The following is a 26,107-nucleotide window of genomic DNA, read 5'->3' as shown; positions in this document are numbered from 1 at the left end:
GGTTCGAAGTTTCGAAGGATCGAAGGTTCGAATTTTCTGCAATCGAAGCTTCAAAGCTTCGAAATCTTCGACCTTCGAAGCAAAGTAACAGCCCTACTTCAAAAGAGTTAGAGATTTTCTTGGTGAGAAAAAAACTTCGTCGTTTTATACATATCGAAAGAAAACTGTATGTATGTAGAAGGCCTGAAAATAATTCATAATTTTCTTAAACAATGTTCCTTAAGAATATGTAAACTATGTAATATCCAAGATACATGTAACAATATCATATTTGCTATATAAACCATCTAGTTAAAAGAATTAATAAATAAATAATAATATTTGAATGAGTAAAGTGGTCAGTCTATTCCTCACTTCCAATGCATAGTTTCATGTCCTAAACATATGTCCAAAACACGGGTCTAGCTAGGGACATATATCGACCCGGAGATATTTCATCCACGCCGAACGTAGGAAAGGACAGCGAAGCTCTAGAGGCCTCGGTTCATGGCCCCTCACAGGATATACCCCGCAGCAGTGGGGATAGTTCTGGGACTTTTGTCGGCTAGGCATACTCCGTGAAGAGCCATGAAGCTCGAGAGACATCGGTCGCCGAGGAGTGTAACATAATTACGGGTCGTGTATATGGGTGTGAGACCAGGAGACCGCTACTAAACCAATAACAAATAATAACAAAACTACCTTATTTTTAATTATTTCCTATTTTCACTGCTGTCTTTTTCTACGTTCAGCATGGATCAAAGAATAGTATCTCCTGGCCGATATATGTACCTGGCTAGACCCGCGTTTTGGACATATATCGATTAAACACAGTAGTCCTGTAGTCCGGGCTACAGGAAGCTCCCAATTCCGCGCTTCTCATGCAATCAGAACGACTCCCGTGTGCTGTCCGAGATGCAGTTGCCTGCTACTGTTTGTCAGAGTTTCTGAACAGAGTTTCTTGCGTCTTCCTGTAGCTAAACCACGCAATGCCTTTCCGCGGCCGATATTCCGGCAACGAGAAGCGATTCGAGTATATTCTATGATAGTGTGATTCAAAACGAATACAATGACCTATTACGAAGGTCATTCAAGGTCACGCAAGGTCAACTGCAATACTCTTGTGTGTTCTCTGGTTGTTGGCATACCGTTCTTGTAAGTATTGATATGGGTCACAGAACATAAATATAAACATACAATCACATTGTATGCTTACCCGTATCCAGAAATGTTATTAGTAGTTTGACTACCGACTAGAGTACAGCTTTATAATGTTGAATCTGAGTGTTCAATTTTCAAGAATGCGTTACACAATAGCAGAGAAAGTGGAAATGGTTATCATTTATGGTGAATGTCATAGAATTATGAGGAAAGCGGTACGCGTGTATAGTGAAAGATTTTCCGATCGTAATAGTCCTTCACTTTCTGTTTTTGCAAACATTATAAAAAAGTTTCAATCGAGCCAAAAAAGCAACTGATGATGGAAACACGGATAAACATTTTAGCAAGTGTAATACAAAATCTACATGTTGGCAACTTGAACACGAGAGTAGCATCAGTCGATGAAGTATTTTTTGAATACTTAAAGTTAACCACCCATTCCACATTTCACTACATCAACAATTAAGTGAAAATGATTTTCAAAAACGTTTACACTTTTGCGAATGGGGCCTACGAAAACTGCAAGACGATCAAATGTTCTTGAATAAAATTTTGTTTACGGATGATGCCACATTTACAAACCACGAACATAACATGCATTACTGGTCAGTAGATAATCCTATGAACATAACATGCATTACTGGTCAGTAGAGACCTTGGTCTGTCAACGTCTGGTGCGGCCTTCTTCATAATAAAATAATTGGTCCATATTTCATTGATGGCACGCTAAATAGTCATAAACACGAGAGAATCTTAAAAGACGTTTTGTCAGAATTGTTAAAGGACATTTCACTGGACATGCGACAGTCCGTGTGGTCCCAACAAGACGGACGCCCTGCTCATTCAGCACGAAATGTTACAGAATTACTGAACAGGACATTTGAAGGGAATTTGACAGGAATTGGTCGTTGGATTGGTCGATCAGGAAGTAATAAATGGCCAGCACGTTCCCCAGACCTGACACCACTAGATTTTTATTTTTGGGGAAAATTGAAGGAACAAGTGTACCGCGAAAAACCAACAACCGCAGTTGATATGCAAGAACGTATAAGGAGCTTGCTCTTTAGATGCAATTGAAATTTGTCAGGCAGTATCATCAGTATTGCAACGTTTTAGATTATGTCTCCGTGTGCAAGGTCGTCATTTTGAACACTTGAAGTAGCAGTGAATACGTAAATAACATGTTACATGTAAATCGTCGTAGTGTTCGACGAATGCTTTGAGACACTTCATTTTCTATTGCAGCTGCCCTTGTGTGACCTTGAATGACCTTCATAATAGGTCATTGTATTCGTCTTGAAACACACTATCAGAATGTAAATAAAAAACCATACCGTTCCATTTAAAAAACCAGAGTTGACCTTCATATCTCTCTAACGTCTCCACCTGTAAAAAAATTAATAACATCAGATTACGAGCGCCTCGATATCAAGTTTTGGTCTGATGCATTTTCTTCTATCTTCAAAAGCAAACGAGTTATTCAGGTGACCTGTTTATAGTGCCCCACCCTGCATACATTAGTAACCAAATTTAGGGAAGTGCCGACTATACTTGGCTATTTGTCCGCACTGTGCAGTGGTCCAAATCAAGGAATTACCTGTTCACAAAGATTTTAGCATTGGTTCAAGACTTAAAGCCATAGTAAAGTAGGTCATTGGATTCGTCTCGACGTCAACTATAACATTATTAAGTAAAAAATATATAGTGACAATTGAAGAATCAAGGTGACATTAATTTTATATTTAAAAAAAAAATTTTTTATTTTTTATATTGAATTTTCTGGAGAGGAGAGTAATTACTGATTAATTTTTGTTGGAAACGTTTTCTTGTTAGAGTACCGGAAATACTCGAAAAATTGCGATAACATGCAAATAATGAATGATATTTAGTATATTATTCAAATAAATAGTGATATTTGAAATCTGTCTTCACAGGTGTATTTCTTACAAAAAGACACACATCTTTGCCATATATACCATTCTTCTATCTACAGTAGTTTCCAAGATATTCATGAAAAATGTTTTTTACCCTCGACTTTCAGGTTTGACCTTAGCTGTTACCAGGTTTTGAAATAACAAAATAATCTTTAATTCTGGAAATAATGTGTTTTTTTATCTAACTTGCGATTATTTGGCCGTCTTATCTTAAAAGAATCATATCATAACCTTAAGAACGCCTTAACGCTCCGCGCGGTTCCGGTCACAGAGGCCCTTTATAGTAAACAATAATAACTTGTGTACCTGGGCCGGATTGGATGTGGTAGAGAATTTTCTTGATAGAGAAAATTGCACTCAAACTAATGCACTTTGTTACAGTGCAAAACTATATGGAACTCAAAAGATATCCTTTACCGATGTTAGAAAACATTGAAGATTCTCTTTAGTTTACTGAGCATTGTTATTTCAATAAATTATAAATATTAAATCTTAGTACACAAGATGTACTCTCAATGTAGACAAATGCTATTCATTTAAAACAAAAATTGGACACATAATGTTAAATGAAAATAATTTTTTCGGTGAAAAATAGGATTCATAAAGTGTTGACTTTTAAATGCTTGTTTTCATCATAATTTTTAACAAATCTCGTTCATGTCACCGTTTTCGAATGTCATGGGCTTTTAGAAAGCAATATACATTCGATAAACATCCATATGAGCAAGTTGCTTTTTTATCAAACGAACAGTCAATTCTTCGGTCTGGACCAGTGTGCGACGTGCCCGCGGATTTTCACCGTACGAATAAAATGCGGTGAATACATAATACGTGGGCTTGGCAGTACGCCTTGGATATATCGTAGTTCCAGGGGTTCCAGGAGGGAGGGAAAGAAACTGGCAGAGAGAAACCAAGAGAGTTACGCCCCTGTTGGGGTGAACGATCGTGACGGGCACCGTCGGCGTTCCCTTTGTACACGCACCGCCCCTGACTGCTTGCCTCTGATATATCCCACAACATAAATACGCATCGCCCTACCTTCTCCTCCCCATACCCTCACCATTCTATTCTGCTCTTCTCTTTTCGCCCTGTTCCTGCCCAATCCTCGCTTCTCCTCCTGTCTTCGTTTCCTTCTTCCTCTTCTGCTATTTCTTCTTCTTCTTCTACTCTTCTTTCTCCTCACGATTATTTCTCCCCTCCTTCCACGAGTCTCCTTTCTCCGGTTCGAGTTGCGTGGTTACATTATACGAATTACATTGATGATACGTCGATGGGACACGAGATAGGGGCTGCTTTGGCTCCAGCCGACATCGACAGTGGCGGAACTATTTTTCACGAGTCCTCGTGCACGATCGATCTTCCTACCAACATCCTTTTCCGTTGATAGGGGCTTCTCTTTTTCACTCCTCGTCGAACGGATTGTTGACAAAACGCGGATCGCTTTGTAACATCGGATTTTTTTTAGTGGTCGTATAACTTCGTAGGAATCGTTGTTTTTCCGATCTATTGCGCACTGCTTGATTAGAGTTATTGCTCTAAACTGTTCGGTTTCTACATCGAAGAATCGATTGCAAAAGTTCGTGCCCGATTTCGAAATAAAGGTGGTTATATTTCAACCCTCTGCGCTCGACTGCTCCTCTGAAGCGCAACTAAACATTACTATAGTCAGAACAATTACTACCAATTTCTTGGAGTTTAATCAATTTCTAAAAGTCTAATTAAGGTGCGCGTACATTCGATTTCATATGGACGAAATAAAAATGGACGTACTGGAACGTGCCCGATTTTTAATTCGAAATGGCTTCGAGTGCAAAGGGTTAAAATAACAGTCTTGCTAATCATTTATGGTATGTATAGTCATCACTAGACTGCGGATTTTTAAGCAAAACAAAAATTTTCCAAGTCAACTGTAAGCAGCAGAAATTGAATAAAAATGTACTCTTCCTTTTAATAAGTTTAGTAAGCCGAAAATGGCATCATAGTTCTCTTTGATTTTGTTAATGTCTTCAGTTTTGTCATAAACGCATAAAAACCGCAGTCTAGTCATCACAGTTTTGTATAATTCTCTTCAAACATTTGATAAGCTGGTGTTTCCTTATGGGAGATCTTGATAGAACATTTTCATAGAACAACTTATAAACACAAAAATTTACACGATGAGATCTCATTACCAAAAATAAAACAACAGAATTTTGAATGGCTTTGGCGAAAATTATACGTAATCTACAAATGTCATATAAACAAACTGATGATTTCAAGCAATGTTACAGCTTCAACTTTATTAACTAAGTCACTTTGGTCTTATTGGATTGTTCGGTAGTTAACTGTTAAAGTAATAAAGATAACATTATCAGTCTGTTGCATTAACAGTTTTGTTATTAGATGCAGATACTTTTTTCAACATGGAAGAAATCGGTCTATATAGTAGCACTTTTTAACACGTTTTCAAAGCTCCTTTCGAGTGCTGTTCTTCACCGAGAGATTAACAGATTGATTAATGGTTAAAAAATATCGTGATCGATTTTGTCTTTCTCTTCGTAATAGAAGTTTGACGAGGTATTCACAAAAATCTAGAATTTTCAAAACTTTCTATCATTCATAAAATGCTGGTACGCAAGTTTTAACAACTTCCTTTTTCACCATTTAACACGATCATATGAATTTTAGTATGCCATATTTTCAATTTAAGTAATTGTTATTTCAATGATAAAATATGGTACCTCGCAGCAGCGCATAAGCGGAGAGAATAAATTGTTTAAAAGGTTTTCTTGTTTAAACGCCAATGTGTTCGCGTACAAAGGGTATTCTAGAAAAATCTGAAAAATGTGCGGCGTAGAGTGGTGGTATGTTCTGTTAGTGATCTGTGCTCTGCGGCAAGACAGGCGTCCCCAGGATACGCTTCCTCCCTCTCTCCTCGCGTCCCAGATCCTGCAGGATCATTAATCAAATTCCCCTTTTAGCTGCGCCTCCTGCTTTCCCCTCTCCTTCTTTATCCCCTCCGCACACTAAGGTTCAGCCGCCATTATTGTACGGTTGCGTGCACGACGCATTAATTAAAATCAGGAAATTAATGCTTTATGCTTTTGAAGCTACTCTCTCGACCAGCCGCGCACTCTGCCTTTAGAAAGTTCCATAATTTTTTAATTAAACCCGGAGCAATTTATGTTTGAAATCAGCTAACGGGACGGTTTCCAAACGAACCATCTCCGGGGACCGTTGTCCTTTCTAAGGATCGTATCGCATTCTTGCGACGAAAGAGACGCAGCTCAAAAAACCGCAATTCTTTTTAATAATTATCACCTACGGATAGACTGCGGATTTTATGCATTTATCAGGAAAATAAGTAGGCGAAATACAAAACAGTGAAAATATCAAAAGACTGAACGAATAACTCCTGTTGCTTGAAATCAACGCAATTTTATATTAATAATATTGCATATTATTATGTCATTTTCAGAATTTGGTAGAGAACGGTAGAAAACAGTAAACATCACTGTTAGTCAGAGCAACATTCTCTTCCTAATCCTGTGCATATTTTAAAAAATCGTGCGTCTACATGCTCTATCTTTTATCATTACAAAATACTTACACGATATTTGTCAGAATCAAGACGATTTTCGGTTTTGCCAAAAGTTTTCAAAATAGAAACTTTGTATCAATCGATTGTAAGAGATAGAAGCTGTATAGGCATTCACATATGTATTTCTTCTGTTAATAAGTTATGAATAATTTGTCACTCAGATTTTTTTTTGTCAATGTTCTCATTGGCACATGATCTACATGGATACTAGAATAATATCTTATGATTATTATTTTTGTGCCATTATTTGTTTGCTATCATTGCGTCTAAATAACCAATTTCATCATTAACTGGTAATTTATGTACCTCGCAATGTTCTGTAGAAATAAAAGGAAATTGAAAAAAGACTAATACTTTAGTGTGCATGATTATGCATCATATTGAATTTTTCCGTATTTTATTGGAAGTACCAATTCCTTTAGGTGTGTCCTTATATTAATTGAAAAAGTAGAGAGATTAATGTTCGACATCAATATGTTATATTTAATCAGAGATATTTTAACCGTATGTGGTGAAAATTACACCATATAAAGACGAAGAAAAGAAAACAAAGGTATTGAGTTTAAATACTTTTTAATACATACGACGCAACAATTCTAAAAACATTTCACAAATTTTTCATTAATATAGTCTTTTATACGCCAGGATAGCGCTTTCTGTAGTTTGATACAGTTTGCATTATAAATTGTTTGTCTTCTTCATTTCGTTATCATAACATCGAAACATCGTTAAATTGTTGCATAAGTTTGAATCTTCGATTTGCCGAATCATTAATTGCAGCTAAATTAGGTACTGTATTTAAGCCTACGTTGTAACTGAGATCAAATTGCTATTCTGAGGGTTCCTTATTCATAAAATTTAGGGAAATTGAAAATCTTTTTAAAAAATGTAAAGTTTTTTTAGAAACGAAGGCTGCAATGTTGCTACCAACGTACTAAGTTACATTCTCTAAGCACTCTCTATAGCTACAACCATTTGTTTTTTTATATGATGCGGAATATTGGGGTGAAAAAAGGCTAGCGCTACAGTTCCGGGTGTTAGATACCACAAATGATTACAAAATTTCCTTAGTGCTACGCGAGTTACATTAATGGCACTATACGCGTATAGATTTTTTCAAAAATCATGGTCTCGTCTTGGAGCTTCTGCAGCAATTGGAGCTTGGAACTATGCTTGTAAATACAATTTAGTGACAAAAATACGAATCTGACATATTCCATTTTCTTTATCCTTTGATAATGTAAATTGATCTCTAAATCAGAATATTTTTAATGAATATACAGTGTCTTCTCGCTTTATATCCGAAACACGGGTCTGGCCAGGGACGTACATATCTATATCGGCTAGAAGATACTATTCTTTGATACACTGTCCGCATGTTGGTGAAAGTACTATAAAAAATAATGAAAAATAAAGAAGTTTTGTTGTTGGATTAGTAGTGGACTCCTGGTTTCACACCGATATAGTCGATCCATAGTATGTTTATACGCCTAGGCGACCGAGGCCACTCGAACTTTGGTGGCCCTTACAGGGTATACATACCCTGCGGCAGTGGGGATCGTCCTGGGACTTTTATCAGTTAGATACTTGGGACATATATCGGGTAAAAACTGTATAACCTTCGCCATCCATCGATTATGATGCTCCTGATGCTTGAAAGGACAACTGTGGAACGGTTCCGTTAAGAAAAATGATTACTAGGGTCAAGAAACTCTTGATAGTCTTCGCGTGGTTGTTTCACTTCGAAATTGTACGATGAAAACTGTATTACTTCGGATGCGTTGTCGAGTGACCCTTTAACTACTTTATCTTCAACTTCCAATCTAAAATTAAATGTATTTATTTCAGACCAGAATCCTTGAAACCGCTTAAATGTAAGAATGTTAGGTCCTGAAGATTAATTGTGTTTCCTCAAAAACACCCCGCAAAACTATGAACAATTAACAATTGGAACGCGTCGTTCTCGCCGGTACAATTACGCTTCGTGAAAATGAACTTGTTAGCTGGGAGGTGGCGGACAGAAATTGGACAGGCCAATTAGTGTGAAATAATCTTAATTCGTACAAAGTAAATTTGTACTTGAATACACGTCAGGAATTATGATATTTTTGGAGATATAAAATATTTAACTTAAATTTTCAGTGTACTCTTTATATTTATCGTGTAGTTATTACTTCAAAACTTCGCATTCGATGTACTACGTCTTCCCGACATCCAATCAATCTAAAATTTTATGTACATCATTTTTTCATGAAAAAGAACAAATTTAGGGGGCGGCGTGCGCAAAATTTCATAGTTGAAAAATAAGGCCCACCCTAATCAACAGTGTATAAAAGAAGAGTAGTAATTCGAAGTTCTTGGTTCATGATCAGCATGCACTATATCAATAAAATGATAAGATAAATTTTTAATCAAACAAGCCTGAGATTAATGTATGTATTAATGTTATTGCATCATGAGATTAGTTTGCTTTTGAACAACGTTTAACTTAAAGCTACAGCATGTAGTACCAAGTTTTGATAAAGCGGTTATTTAAAGGAATTTGTGTCATTATATCTACGATTAATATGAAATATCCACCTTATGGTTGAAACAAATTTTGATAGCGTTTATCTTAAATTTGACAGTTGCACTTACTAAATGCTTCTAAATCAACTTACAAAGATAAACTCGTAATTCACAAATCGCCTCTTAATATTGTTATCGGTACTTCTATGTTATCCATTACTTATTTATTCGTTTAAATGTATGGAAGTACTTTTTTCACGCAGGCTATGTACATACGTACGATTTGGAGAACAATGTGTAGTGTGTCAATCTGTCACGGTAATATTCGGACACCTTGACAAAGACAATAACTTTTTTAAAATTGCATCAAATAACTCGAATCTTTTTTGAGATGTCAGAAGGACTAGGGTACTAGGTGACGTGAAAAAAACTTTTTAAATAAATTGCAACTGATCAGAATCGCGGAGAACATTTTGAAGGTTGCTTTTTAGAGCTTCCTTTATCTGAATTGAAAATTTAAAATGTTTCGTAGGTATGTGTAAGTTATAATACATTTTCAAAAAAGTTCATTCTAATCGGTTGATGCGGAGAAAAGAAACAACAAGTATAGAAAGATTTAAGGATCTTCAGATTTATTACTGTTAGGCGCCAAGATCGTGAAGAACTGCAATTTTCACCATATTTAACCATTATTAGTATATACAAGCTGTATTTTCAAAATTTTCAATATAGGCTCATTTAAAAAAGTTGTTAAAAACAAATTTTTGTATTTTCCCCACAATTCCGACCAATTGTAATTTTTTAAAAATTTCTTTTTCACATAATGTAGTAAACTAATTGTTCTAACTTTTCAAAATTTAACGAATTTAAAAATGTTTAAAAATTGTTTTGAACTCTGTAAAATTATGAAGAAATGAATAGATGTTTACGTGGGGCCTGTATCTTAGAATTGATGCAGACAATTCTTATTTTGCATAAAGAGCCGCAGTCTAGCGATCAGTCACTGACTCAATGGTATTTCACAATGACGTAGAGATCTGTCATTTTTAATTTTAGACGTAGCAAGTTCCAAGGAAATCCAAGAAAATTCACATTTCAATTTACAGAGATTTCGAACAAAATTGCAGTCTCGTGGTGGCTTTCAAGTTGTCAAGATTTATTTGTAATTATTATCTCTTTTATAGTGCAAGGGTGTATAATGTAAATTTCAACCCTCAGTTGGTATCATTTTATCAAATATAATCCAAAGGCGATAGCAATACAAAATTAATGCTCAGAATTTGAAATAGAATGAATATCTGAATGTAGCACATAAAGTTTACACTTTACACTGTACGTTTAAAAACCAAATTTTCTAGTTGCCTAGCAATCAGAAAATCAACAATGGAAACTGCTACGGACCGTCGGAAACACAATGATACCAAGGACTAAATAGAAATGTATTTCCTTTCTGTCTCGAAAAATCATTTTCGTTCCAGTAAGTATTAATGCGCAATACATTCATCGAATGACTGAGCATCGTAGAAAAATGTATTTTCGGACCTTTCCTGGAGAAGAAGAAATTTCTCAGACGCGGTCTCGTGGGACCCATTAGCGGTCAGTGTCCATGTTGGTCTACCGCAAAATGTTCAAAGCCACTTGTAACTTCTCCCGAATACTAAATAATTTATGAACAAGGGGGCAGGATTTGCGGAACATCATTCGCCATGGTACCTTCCTTTTCTTTACTGCAGAGTTATTACTTTACAAGCAGCGCTGAAAGAGTTTGTACGAAAGTTTTCCATTTAAAGTGATCACTCGCTACGCACTAGTTTAACAAAGCTGTAGTTAACTGAAATAAACCAGTAGTTACATTAAAACGTATTGCTTCGAATAAAACTTTGAATACAGATAAAAAATACAGATCGTGACTATTTCGCTGTATGTGATTCTCAGATATTTAGATGCTTAGATGTAATAAATTTTTACAGAAAAGTGTGTAGTAGGACAAGGAGGTCAAAAGTGCACCTAGACCAAATTGAGTTTGCAATATATGATATATTGAATAATTGGCCATTCGATAGGGTATCCAAAAAGAATACTTTGTGCCAAGTTTCAACTATTATGCCGACATGGTAGGTAGTAACGGGGTGACAAAGAAAATCAGGTTTTTCCGTAATTTCTCTTATCCCTTCGATTGAAAATTCTGAAAAAATCAGGCACATTTTCGCTATTAGAATGCACATCTACGAATTTTTTCAGAATTTTTAGCTTCGAAATAGAATTTTAAAGAATAAAAAACTTTTGAAATGCCGATTTCTTGTAGAAGTTATGAGATACTAAATTTATATTTTTACAGTTTTAGCATCTCGTTATAGTTGTTAACATATAATTTTGTTCAGATTTTTCAAGGTGGGGATACAGTTCAAAAAATCAAATACCGCTATTTTTTACCTTTCCAAAATGATTTCTACCGAAATTAACTAGGTGTGTGTGTGTGTGTGAAAATTAATATTGTTCAGCTGGTATATGATATTCGAGCCGCAGTGCGATGTAGAAACTGGAAAATTCTAAAATTTCAGCAGGTCCTTTCAATGTTTTGTAAAAGAGTGGTTCGAGTTGTCGGTAGATTGTTGTCTGGGACCGAAAGGGTAGCGTGAAAATTGAGGATATTACCTGGTCAACCTAACGGTAGAACCACCATTAGGCCTATTTATCGTTCGTAGTCAGGTAAATACACCCCTGACAAGTTCACTAGCCGAGAAGTGCGGTGTTCTGTAAAGGATTCGACGCACAACCGCCGCGCCTTCGCCGCTCAAAGAGAGGCAAAGGTGGCGTTATGCCATAATGAGATTACCCACAAATTTGTAAAGATTACTTATTACCAGTAAGACACATCTCCCAGCCGCTGACCACTGCCTTGCACAATCAATCTTCCCTCTTATTCCATTTATTTTTAAAATGTCCAAGCGTACTCGCTTTATCAGTGTCTTCTATAACTGTAAGCCTATCTTTCGTACATTTTGTAAGACGTTGTTCCCTACGTATTATTCTATGCATTGTGCAATAAAATTTACAAATATGTAATTATAATGTATAATACTATACACAATACTTTCAGAATGTTCATAAAAATTTAAGAAGGTAGTTTCAAAATAAGAAAAGAATACGATTCGTTCAGGACTACTGAAGGACTCGCACATGGAATAAAAGAATCTTTGTAAATATATTTGTAACTTTTAAAAACTCGATTCGTTTAATATGATCGCTACTAACGAATGAAAAAGAAATATTATCACAGACAAGTTACAAGTTCTCCAAATATTATGCTATGCGTTATAATTATAAATAACGACCCGCATAAAATTAATTTCATTTTGTTTATCTAGATAAAATATACCGAACGTATAAAATTGAAACTGGTAACATGAATATTCCATACTATCGTATTGACGTAGATAAAAAAATAAAGAATTTGATCTGCTCGTGCCACAACAAATTAAAAAAATGTACTCGGTGTGGGATGCTCGGAACAGTTCCAGTGTTTACCCGATATACGTACGTCCAAATCGTGGGTCTTGCCAAGAACATACATAGTATATCGGCCAAGAGATACTATTATTTGATTCACGCTGAAGTCCCTCACGGGGTATACCCCGCGGCAGTGGGGATAGTTCTGCGACTTTTATCGGCTAGGCATTTGGGACACATATATATATAGAATAAACACTGTATACCCTTGGATTAATCGATTGATCGAACAACGTGAGTAACTCTTTAAAGGATCGCTCCATTATTTCGAAAGTGGATCTTATTTGTTGTCATCGGCGACAATGTGGGCTAATTACATTATCGCGCGGTGTTATGCGATCGACATTCGGCGCAGCGAGCAACGAATCGTACCAGTCATCGGCTCGTGTCTTGGTAGAAGCGAAATCGTTTCTGTTAGGAAGACAGATCGATCCGAGACCAGCGAGAGATAATCGGCACCTGTTACGCTGCGTCGGAGAAACAATCGAGCGCGAATATGTTTTCCAAGATTACCAATCAAGATAAAACCACGAAACGTTGGTATTGGCATTGTTGTTCTACTTCGAGCTTTAGAAATTCATACGCGACGCGTCGAAGCCGACGATTGAAGAGCCGAGCGATATTAGATAACGCACATCCGATCATTACGAGCATGTAATTGCTGATCCTCTGATATTTCGATCTCACTTTTTCATGCTTTTCTCTCGGTTCATGTTGGCCTCTTCGATCAGCGGAACTGTATCTGTGCCTGTTGACTTTCCTTGAAGTCTCTGATATGAGTGCAGGTACCTATACAGGGTGTCCCAAAAATATTGTATTTCCTTGAAACGGTTGATTCTTGAGGTTATTTGAAAGAACTTTTTCCTTTGCGAAAATATTCTCTACGTCTTTGTTAAGGAGTTATTCCAGCTCGGCGACAGATTCCGCTAAGTGTGGCGTTGGGATTGGCCAAGTCGGAATTCAGACACGTGTCTTGGACATGTATCGAGTAAACACTGTACTGTCTTTCTTTAAAAAAAAACTGTATACCCTTAGTTTTAGTGTGCTTGAGTCTTTCGTTCTGTGTACTTCGATTTTGTTTGTTCCAAATGTTGTAATAAATCTCTTATAAGATTTCCTCAATAAAAAAAAAAATGACGTCAGGAATAACCCCTTTCAAGGAAGTACAATATTTTTGGGACACCCTGTATAATTTCGTGGATATTGCACACTGAAGTTTGATGTATCGAACCTTCCTGAACGAAAATTGTGATTTAAAAAATGTCTACAACTCGATGCTTTCGGCTTTGCTGTTAAATTACGATTTACCGAGGTTCGACTGTGTTAACAGTTTTACCCATCAAACGTCTCGCATCATTAATATCAATGATCCTCTCTGAAACGTTAGGATCGTTAGGATTCACTGTTAAATCGGTGAAAGCATACAACGGAGGATCAGTGAAGAATGTGCCAGCTGGAAAGCCATTCGTTCAATAAGATTCTCGCAGTCTGTTCGCCGGCTTTATCTTGGCGTGTGGCTAATCGAATAAAAATTAAAGGCGTCGATATCATTGGACCGTGTGCAACCGGTGCCTGGTGAGACACACGTATCGAACGAGAGGAGTCGGAGCTGATTGCGAGAGAAAAAGAGAGAAAGAGAAATGGAGAGAGAGAGAGAGAGAGAGAGAGAGAGAGAGAGAGAGAGAGAGAGAGAGAGAGATACAGTTGTGGGCGCGGCGGGCGTCCCGCTGTGTCTCTCCAATATGGCCGTCCCCCTATGTACACCCACGCTGCGCGTTTCTCCTTCTCGGCGGCGCGCGACGCGGCGTCCTCCATTTCGTTCGCCGCATCAAATTACACGCTCGGTGAAGAAATTTTCAAAGGCGCGTCCGTGATCGAGCGTGATGCAGAAACATATCTGTTACCCGTGGGTTCCGAAGCGCCGTGTTAAAATTTCCGATCGCCGATAACGATGCACAGAGATTAATGATTTGCACGCCAACTGAGTCCTCCCCGACTCTTTACCCTACGCGCGTGTTCACCGATTTCACAGAATACTTTTTCTTTCTTGTCGAACATTTCGAACCTCGCTCAACCCCTTGCAACTACTATTTATTTTACGGTTACAGTCATTATGTTCATTATTTCTGGATATACAGGGTGTTCCAAAAATGTTGCACTTCCTTGAAAGAGGGGACTCCTGAGATCATTTGAAGTAATTATTTCCTTTGCGAAAATGTTCACCGCGGCTTTGTTAAAGAGTTATCAACGAAAAACACGGACCAATCAGAGCGCGGTTATTGCGGACGGATTTCGGCTCGATCAATGCTAACGTCGCGCTCAACGGTACCTGTGCTCCGATTGGTTCGCGTTTTTCGTTAATAACTCCTTTAACAAAGCCGCGGAGAACATTTTCGCAAAGGAAAAAGTTACTTCAAATAACGTCAGGAATCACCCCTTCCAAGGAAATACAACATTTTTGGACACCTTGTATGTATATTTGTGTGGATCTTCGATTAGGGTACTGGAATGTTTGCTGTTTTGACCAGATATACATACAGGCTCTCTCACCTACCCTCCAGCATTTTTTGCTACATTTGATCAAAGAAGCTTTTGAGTTAATATATTTTTCATGGACCTACATCCACGATGTGATATATTATGTATTGTGCTTCAAATTTTGTTTCTAAACATTTTTAAAACATAAGACCATAAGTATACATGTTTCACGAATAAATTCATTTATTCGTGTATACATCTAAAGTCATGCCAAATCTTGACAAAGACATTTTTATCATTCTTAAAAAAGGTTAAAATAATGGCACCTTATCTACACAATTGTTCCAGCGTAGCGTGCTAACGGTAATGACTTTAATGGTAATCAAGTGGGACCATGTCAGGCGAAGAAGTTATCAGTCATAATTCCTTCACTATAACCGGTACAAGTCATATGAATGGTCATGGGTTTACCAAGATTGAAAAACAAATAGTATAGACAGTTTACTGGTTGCCATTGTGTATAATTGTGACTCTAAGAATTATTGGCATATTAAATTTCAGATTTTTCGCAAATCGTCGGTATATCAAACTGTTATAATTTCTGTTACAAAAGGGTCATAAAACCATTAAATGACTGCATTGCAGTGTGAAATAAATGATGTGAAATTGAAAATGTGACCTTTTAATCGTGTTTTCCCGGGAGCTATGTTTTTCGATACTGCGCCCTGTAGATTTTCGGAACTCTTTATCAGTGTATCTTAAAATTTGTACACATTATTCATTACCAAATTACTTACAATGTACCATACGACTTTTTTATAGGTACTTCGTTCAATTTCAATAACGGTTTAAAATCATTTTTTTCAGCGAAAAGGGAAGTCTCGTCTTTAATAAACCATCATTTTCGCATTTTTCAACGTTGTTGAGTTAAAAAATTATTACTGTTTAAATTACCCAAATTTTTTATTTTGTATACGTATGTCACTGTTAAGGCATTGCTGCATAATCGTTACAAATATCTTGGTTTTCTATTGTAGTTATTGAAGTTTTACATGCTTTCATATGTTGCTGATTGTTTGTGGTAAGAATTAAACAATTGTCCAAATCTGGACTTGCCCGCTTTCACATCAAGGTCTTCAATTACCCACAAGCGAAATAGGTTATCGGTAAAAGTGGCAAAGTGGTAATTTCAGATACTAGAAGGATTAAAAGAATTGAATAATATCGATGCGTTACTAACAATCTATTGAAACTGTTAAAGGGGAGATAAATTCCTCTATATCACAATCGATGCGAATAATTTTTATTTTGCATAAAGATCCGCACTCTACTTATCAGTAGACTGCGGATTTTATGTATTTATGACAAAAATGAGTAGGAAAAATACAAAACTGTGAGGACATTAAACGAATTTAAGTACACTCTTTACTCGATATATGTCCAAAATACGGGTCTAGCCGGAGACATGTATCGGCCAGGAGATACTATTCTTTGATCCATGCCGAACGTAGAAAAGGACAGCGAAGCTTTAGAGGCGACCGAGGTCTCGAGCTTCTTGGCCCCTCACGGGGTATACCCCGCTGCAGTGGGGATAGTTCTGGGACTTTTATCGGTTAGGAATTTAGGACATATATTGTAGAGTAAACTCAGTATGTCGTTACATTATTATAAACTTATTAAGATTATTAAAAGATTAAATGATCATTAATTTCACTTCCCCACAATTTCATTGGAAAGTTTCTATTTTGCGTAAAGATTCGCAGTCTAGTTATCGGATTCACCTATTTCTTTTAGGCTTCCAACGTTGCACACCTGGTTTTCCTGCTAACCCACCTGTGTTTTATCGAAGGCAGAAATCTAATTGCTTGCAAAATCTACGAAATTGCGCAGTTCGCCGTGCACCGTACGCGGCCCTGTAATAATACCAAGATTTAAATTAGCGAAGAAAATCTGTAGATTAGTTAACGAGGCTGAATACGAATACTCGGCAAAATTGACTCAATTAAAAGCTACGGGGCCAGCTGCCTCGACGATTGTGCCTCGTCACGTGATTGATCCCTTTTCCCAGGTTCTTTCTTCTCCTTTCGATCTCCTCTATTTCGAGATGCATCGATACTCAGCCATCATTAATCATGCACTTTTGTACACACTCGTCCGATGAAACTCCCCAACGAGCGACATCTCGGCCCGTAACAAAAATTGTCTCTCATGGATCGTGATTCTGACTTCGAACAACGATCGAGACCGAAACTTATTAACTATGCGCCAATAAGAAAAACGGCTATGAACAAACAAAACCGAACTACAGTTCGTTTATTTTTTAAAGTATTCGCGCGTTGAACGACTGAAAGTTAGACTGCAGTTTTCGTGCGCTTATAGCGGGCAAATTTAATGTTTAAAAGCTCGATTGTCATCGAGTTTTAATGAGCTTCTGAGCTTATTTGGATCAGCATGGACCCTTTCAGGACCAGATGGATTTATTAAAAAAAGAAAAAGAAACCAAATCTTAACAAATATGATGCATTAACTTTTTAATGTTATTTGAATTTGGCCGTTTCTAAATGGGGCAAATGTGTCCTATTAATTTGCATTAAAACACTCGACATCATGAAGTGGGCCATTAAATTATTAGAGCCACTTGCATAAATTGACAAGGTCACATTGAAATAATCCAGTTTTAAATGAAAATATAGCTAGACTAAATTCTTATTACTTTGTGAAAGATTACATTGCAAATACAAGGTGTCCCAAAAATGTTGTACTTGGAAGGGGTGATTCTTGAGGTCATTCGAAGTAACTTTCCTTTGCGAAAATATTCTTCGCGGCTTCATTAACGAGTTATTAACGAAAAATATGGACCAATCAGAGAGCGACTATAGCAGAGGGATCGGGCTCAGCGACAGCTCCCGCTGAGCGTGGCGTTGGCATTGGCTGAGTCAGAATCCGCCTGCTGTATCCGCGCTCTGATTGGTCGGTGTATTGCGTTAATATCCCGTTAACGAAGCCGTGGAGAACATTTCCACAAAGTAGAAAGATACTTGAAATGACCTCAGGAGTCACCCCATTCAAGGAAGTACAACATTTTGGGACACCCTGTATAACAACAACACTATAAACTGCATTATCATACTGTGGTTTTAATAATTTCATCTCTCCCTGTAATAATAATAAAGCATTGTAAAAATATGTTTCGAGAGTTAAGGAATCAGAGACGTTTTCGAATTCGTCAACCTAAGAATTTTGTTAAGAAATTCGCGCACTACATTTCAATATTAGGAGATATTCGTTTCATTACTATACTGCGTCGCGTTTGTGTAATTCCTTTTTGTGAAAGGTCCTTAAGAAAGCCCCTCTATTTTCAGGACATGGACCTAATCGAGGTGCTCTGGAAGCAAGATGTGGATCTCGGTTTCACATTGGTGGAGCCAACTGCCACCACGAAAAAAGCGTCCACATCGGAAAAAGGTACGGAGGATGACATCGAGAAACTGAAAGCCCTGGAAGCCATCAATGCGAACGAGGAGAAGGTTTGTAAAATTGGATCTGCTATGATTCTTTTCACCATTTTTTTTTTTTTCTAACACCACAATCCTCAATCATATTAATCATACGCAGTTGAAACCATTTGTGCACAAAAACTGTTATTCAATCCAGAATCATTTCGACTGTACACGGTACTTTTTTTTTCATTTTATACCATTTTGTCTGCATACAATGTTCTAGTATTTTCTAATCATACTTGATTTCTGTATGCACAATCTCGTTGATCTTCTTTTACCATTACGACTGTATACGGTTTCCTTGATTTAAAAGAAAATGTTTTTTCCAATCAATGTTTTTCTATTAAGTCCTATTTAATAATACTTTTCGTTAACTTCGTGGTCAGTCATCTGTTATTCGAAGTTAATGATTGACTGAAGGTCGACTGAATATTGCATGTGAAATGTCCAATTTCATAACAGTTCAAGTTTCCTTGCAAATTGATTGACAAAAAATTATACCAAACGGTATTCATTGTATTATAAATATAAAGGCAGAAATAATTGTTCGAGAGGAATAAGATTGACAGATAATCAATTATTTATAAATGAGATGGTAGTGAATGGACAAACGTCAAATTCGAGTGTTTTTTCTAGTATAAGTAACATATAAATCGAAACATAGTGATAACAGTTCAGCGTTGATTCGAAAAATTTGGAACTGGGAAAGATGTTTTCAGAAAAATATTCCCAACAAAAAGTACACATTTTTTCACTAAGGGGATGAAAGCATTTATTTCTCGATAAATAAATACATTCTCTGAGTTATAAACATTAAATTGAATAATTATATAGTCACTTTAATATTTACATACGAATAGGGCGGATGAAAATTGAGCACTTTACGCATGTATACTCATTCAAACTCACCGCTGTTAGAATTATTTTCAGTTGTGCTTATAGTAATTTGGAGTGGCGCCGTACAACCGCCATTTGAAAACAAAGGATCGATACAAATCGTGAAGTGACTCCGAGTATTGAGACGCTTTCTTCCGTGTACAGACTACGATTCATAATTAACGATTTATTGTTTATGAAGTGTCGGCCACTTTCAGCTTTCACATGCTGGTAAATGCAATGTAGATATTCCTCTAACAAGTGCCCCTTAAATTTTCATTTCGTGTTACACATCTCATACATTGATCCGACGTTCGATCTTTCATTTACACACTATAAATTGTTCAACATTAGTATATAGACTGTGAATTTTGTGCATTTATGACAAAATTAAGTACCTAGGTGAAATTTAAAATAGTAAGAAAATTAAAAGAATTTAAGAATGTTGATATATTATTTCCACTCTATGTTATTATTTCTCGTATTCAAGAAAAGAAGAATATTCTATTTAACAATTTTCATTTTTGAAATTGACAGAAAATTTTAATTTTGCATGGAGATCTGCAGTCTATCAATATTATAATTAGGTAGATACATATTAGTAGGTTAATTGAAATTGAAATATTTTCTGTAATGTCTTAGAGGGTGTAGCCAGATAAGGAGGTCAAAAGTGCCCCCAAAACAAATTTAACTTGTAATAGGCCATTCGATAGCGTATCCAAAGAAGGTACATTGTGCCAATTTTCAACCCTATATGACGACAACATCTATATTTTTTCAATTCTGAAAAAATTCGTAGATGTTCATTCTAATAGTTAAAATATGCCTGATTTTTACAAAATTTTTAATTGAAGAGGATAAAAGAAATTACGGAAAAAATTGTAAATTCAATTTGGTTTAGGGGCACTTTTGACTTCCTTATCTGGCTGCACTCTTTGTGGATAATTTATATAATATACTGATTTTGCACTTACATATCATGGGCACTGAAATAATTTGATAGATGCTGATTGTATGCGTCTTAATTTACTGCTGAACATTATTGGTGCAGCATCAGTTATTTGTAAGGAGCACACATGGAGAGAACTGAAAAAGAAATAGCTGTCACTATCTTTTGTATTTAATATAATAGAATATGTTAATTTTTTGTATTTACAATATTTTTGGAGAAACCGGGGGTGATCTTCAAGCTTCTGTACTATTGTTCGACGTTTGATCGAGAAGAAGATTTAATGTTAACTTTGACAATAATCTTTGAAGAACAGAAAAGTTTTTTATATGTCGATTTAAAGAGCAAAAAGGACCAAAGTCTAAATTTCGAAAAAGTCTTGAAACTTTCCGGACAACCCAATGCCCGTAGCACTTGTCCGAATCAAGAGCTTCGTTGATCGGCAGTAACGAACAAAGAAAAACATCAGGATTTGATCATATTAATACTCTCGGGTATGAGAGACATGGCCATGAGAAGCAAGCGATCCGTGTCGATAGATCGATATCGATTCGTGAAGTCGACGGTGAGGCATTAAACAAAGGTGACGCCACTCGCTTGGCTAACAGAAGAATTCGGCACTCGGGGTGGCTATCTCTTTACAATCTCTGGATCGACTATTCGGACTCGTACAAAAATCTTGTGGTTCGTGCTCGTGAAATACTCCTACTCGGTCATCCCGTTAATAATACTTATCAACAATAATTAAGTTATAAATGTTCATAAATGTTCAGTTAATAATGCTCATCTCTTTGGAATTTCGAAAAAAAACGTAATTCACAAATTAACACTATTGAACGGGTAGAAACGACTTCTCTGTTCCTTTTTGTTTCACAATTAATGAAATTATATGTAGAAGTGTCTTTTACGGAAATGTCTGAATGTCTTTCATGAGAAATTTTTTGCGAACTTTTCTGATAAATCAAAGCACCTATCATAATGAAAATGGTATGTGTATAAATTCAATTTTGTTATTGTTATAAAATAGTATAGTCACGTTTAGTGTTAAATATGTACAGAACTAAAGAGAGTTTAAGAAGTTATACGTGCGATGAACAGCACAATTTTTACAAACTGAAATTTTATTTTGTAGCAGCAATGAATGTTTTTACTAAAATGTCTATTTCGTATGGAACACAATGAAAGCAGAAAAATCACAACAAAGAGAATAGAAAACTGGCAGTTTTTTGAAACAAGGAAATAAGTAAAAAAACTAGACAAGATTGAAAGAGTAATAGATTAATCTAGGAGATTTTGATATTAATAGATTTTTATGTAAAATAAAAATTGGGTGCATCGATTGAAATTCTTTCAATCGATTTACTGGTTTCAATCGTACCTATTTATTTTTATTATAAATGCATAAAAACTGCAGTTTAGTAATTATAAAACTTAACATCTCAGTCTTTGTTTCATTCAATAAAGAGCTTTGATATTAATCTGCTTTAATCGTTGTGGCCGCTAAGTATTATACGTGTTAAGTAGACTGCGGATTTTTATGCAAAATAAAAATTTTCCATATGAATTGCAAGAAAGTGGAGTGAACTAAACATTTATTTTCCTTCTTAATGTGTTTAATAGGTTGAAGATAGTGTAATAGCACTTTTTAATTCTTTTAATGTTTTTACTGTTTTAAATTATAGCTATTGACTTTTTACATAACTGCATAAAATCCGCAGTCTAGTGTTCAGGGCCCTGTCTGAATCGATACTGGTTTCCCGAACGCGAGCATCTTCTAATTCGTATCGAGCTTCCGTATGTGGCTTCCGTTGTAGTAATCGGTCAAACGCAGATCAGTTGAAGGTATAATCCCGCAGAACTCGTGGGAGCCATGTTCGGTAGACACCAAAGAGATTAGGCGGCTAGAGGGAACCATCCTACGCGCCTTTGGATAGGATCTCAGCTGGCGCTTTAAACCTCGAACTATCGGCTTTCGATCTTGTCTTTCGCATAATTCCTCGTACGCGAGGATACTTTTAAATCTTCGATTGTTATCGTATTCTCTCAAGCACAGCTCTTTTTTGAACGCTGTCTTGTACGCCTGAGCAACCGTGAAGAGTCTGTAGAAGAATCCTTAAAAAATATGGGAGAATAGCAGAGGATGCAATAAGTAGGGTAATACTAGAGTAGGACAAAGTAGGAATGATAAGTAACTGAATGACAGAGAAAGATTGAGAGAGAGAGAGAGAGAGAGAGAGAGAGAGAGAGAGAGAGAGAGAATAAACCGAATGCATGGACAAGATAGTTTGTAAGTATGGGATGCTGTAAATCAAGTCCAATTTTTAGCTGTTAGGCTACTACTACTATTACCACTACTATGCCATAGAAAATGCTTTTTTTATCCCTCAGAAGTTTTTTGGAAAAAATCTTGAAGTAATAAGTACTTCGTTAATTTTTATTTTATAAAATAACTTGAACAATTCTGCTCTATTGGATGTTCGTAAAAGTTCGTGCTCGATTTGAAAATACAACACACGTTACCAGTCATCTCCCAACGTTTGACAATATTTTTTACACAGTCTGCGTGGTAGGTCTTCAAAGAAGGTTTTGGGGTCTTTGAAAATCAGATACGAATTTTTGCAATCATTTAGTACAGTCTTGTCCCGATATATGTCTCAAATATCTAGCTGATGAAAGTCTGGGACTGTCCCTACTGCCGCGAGGTACACCCCGTCAAGAGCCATGACTCGAGGCCACTCGAGCTTCGCTGTCCTTTTATACGTTCGGCAGTGTATCCAAGAATAGTACCTTCTATCGACATATATCGAGAAAACACTGTACTTCGAAATCGGTAGAAATTATAGCAAGATGTTTTTGTGTAATCTAGACATTCTCCGATGATCGGTAAATCGTGAACGATCTAGCATTCTTTGAGGGAAGAGTTGTGTGTACGATTCCGAGGCGACTGGTTTCGTTGGGTTTCTATTGTGCGACGCGACGCGACGAAAAAATCGTTGAACGTCGATTTCCTTCGGGCGGCACGTTTCGGTCGATGGGCACACGAAGAGCATTTAAGGATCCAGGAGATTCGAGGCTATGAGAGCTCGTCCATAGTATGGTCACCCGACAATGACGTTGCACCGCCGTTCTGGGCGGGTAGCCCATCAGACTTCTCGACGTTCTTTCTCTCTTCCATTCTCCGTCTCCTCCGGGGTCCCTCTCCTCGTTTTCTCCGTTCTTCTCCCGGACCTTCGGTAGTCGGTGTGTTCCTTCCTTCTTTTTCCGCGTCGCTATCTGCCCGCTTCGTCTCTCGGATTCTTCCTCCTCGAAGATCGCATTGTTCCAGCGGGTTCCACCTTTGTGAACGGCGCGGCGCGACGCATCCCGATCGAGACCGAACACGCCGATCCACACGGGCGTAGTTCGCGAGAACAGCCCGAGAACAAAGGGTACTCTAGTCACCTGTCCTACGTGTTACCCTAACTTCTTTCACCGCGTATTGACAACCATTGTTTTCGAAACGTAATTTCGAGATAGCCGGGACCGGGTTTGCTCCGTGAAAGCCCGACGACCCTTTCTTTCAAGGGGTGAAGGAAAGTTGATTCATTCTCCAGGGTTTTCGTCATAATCGTCTGTAGAGTGTGCGAGGACCAGTCAAAAAGTTACTTATAGTTATACATATTGCATTGAACCCTTACTGTACAATTTGCTTCACGGTTGCAGTGATTAGGGGAAGACTATATTATTTATCATATGCATATTTAGAAATTTTAAGGAACAGAAGCTAAAAGAGAAGCTTCTTCGTCTATCTTAAAAAATTAATTTTTCTTGTAATACTGTATAGTAGCTTAAACTGAAGTTGATTCATATTTAATACTAATAATATATTGCTTTATTCAGCCTCACAACCAAGAATTGGGCTCGGTTTACAATATCCTATATTTACAAAACTATATTATCCACACATTCGGCTCATTCCTTCTCTCTCTCTCTCTCTCTCTCTCTCTCTCTCTCTCTCTCTCTCTCTCTCTCTCTCTATCTCTATCTCTCTATCTCACTCATTCCTACTCTGACCTACTCTATTCTCACCCTCGTTATTGCACCATTTCCTATTCTGTTACCGTTGGTTTAAGTTTGGTTAGATTTATGCTCCCTTTTTTCTCTTTTTTCTCAACTTCTCAAGCAACGCTTCGACATTTTCATCTCTCCTCCCACTCACTACAGTGAATTCTCTATATATGCATATGTCACCGAGGCATGGCTGATAAATGTCGCGGAATTATATCCACTACCGCGGGATATACCCAGTGAGGGGCCAAGAAGTACGTAAATATCATCGGAATTATATCGTATTTGGTATCATTTTCATTAGAAAAATGCCACGAATATGTTGGTGCAAGTACACCAAAAAAATGAAAAATAAACAAGTTTTGTTATTGGATTAGTAGTGGTTTCCTGGTCTCACACCGATATACCCGACCCGTGTTATGTTTACCCTCCTCGGCGACCGAGGCCGCTCTAGCTTTGCTGTCCTTTTCTACATTCGGCACTGCATAAAAAAATAGCAGGATCTCCTGGACGGCATTCGTCGCTGTAACTTTGACATGTAGAGTATAGGACGAAATTGTTTATACTCCTCGGCGACCGAGGCTTCGGCGGCGAGCATCGCTGTCCATTTCTACGTTCAGCGCGGATCTAAGAATAGTGTCTTCTAGCCGATAAAAGACATCAAGACCTATGTTGCAGACATACATACATGTATATCAAGAATTTACTGTATATCGTCCAGCCTGATCCTTCCCTACATTTCCCTGTATAGTTTATTCATATTTATACTATCCAAAAGAATTTCAGAAGCAATCACTGTGACAAGCTCGAGCTCTCCAGTTTCCGTTAGAATAACTAAACTTCGAGTTTTTGGGATTTTTAGGAAATGATTGTTAGGCAATCAATAGTGTTAATAATATTAAAAAGTCGTGAAGAATATAATAATATCCTTAAACTATTTTAGCGTCCACATTATTTTGTATTCTACCTGTTTATTTTTGTCATAAATGCATCACATCTACTGATAACAGAAGTACAAAATTTTGCTAAAATTTATTAAAATTATTAACACAAGAAATAATTGTCTATGCAGCTTCTGTTGCCTGCAACTGACCTAACAAATTTTTATTTTGCATAAAGATCCGCGGTTTAGTGATCTCGCTAGAGCTCAGGGTTAGGTATAAGGGTTAGGTCCCTTCGCACTGGACGCTACTTTCACACCGGAACTCGTACGTTTCGTTTGATCTAGAGTATTGTTAGCACTAGACTACAGATTTCATACATTTATGGTGTACTTTTGGTAGATGAACAGATTAATTTAATTTGATAATATCAGTACATTATTTTCAATTTATTAGAATAATTAAAGAAAGGTCCTTATACTTGGCTCCTGCGTCTTGCAATTGATACAGACAATTATTATTTTGCATAAAGATCCGCGGTCTAGTTATCATGTATGACCTTTTTGATTTTGTCTTCTGATGTCTCGGAGAGGGTGCGCACAGTGAGCAAAAATGACATTTTGGGTCCCTAAAATAATAACTTCTGAATCATTAGAGATAGTTGAATAAAATTTAATAGGTAAAAAGGTAATATTTATAGCTTC

General features: G+C 36.8%; 1 protein-coding gene across 7 annotated transcripts in view; it reads left to right on the top strand.

The window, feature by feature from the left end:
- The window catches only part of Cnc (NFE2 like bZIP transcription factor cap-n-collar), a 292,479-nt gene that overhangs the window by 100,412 nt on the left and 165,960 nt on the right, over nucleotides 1-26,107 (top strand). For all 7 annotated transcript variants that reach the window (XM_076789362.1, XM_076789359.1, XM_076789360.1 and 4 more), the window contains one exon: nucleotides 18,513-18,677. In XM_076789362.1, the coding sequence (XP_076645477.1) occupies nucleotides 18,513-18,677 (165 nt within the window). The remainder of the gene's footprint in view (nucleotides 1-18,512; nucleotides 18,678-26,107) is intronic.

The sequence above is a fragment of the Halictus rubicundus genome, chromosome 6 (assembly GCF_050948215.1).
Source record: "Halictus rubicundus isolate RS-2024b chromosome 6, iyHalRubi1_principal, whole genome shotgun sequence".
Lineage (NCBI taxonomy): Eukaryota > Metazoa > Arthropoda > Insecta > Hymenoptera > Halictidae > Halictus > Halictus rubicundus.
Note: the sequence above shows the minus strand (reverse complement) of the source record. Positions and strands in the feature narration are given on the sequence as shown.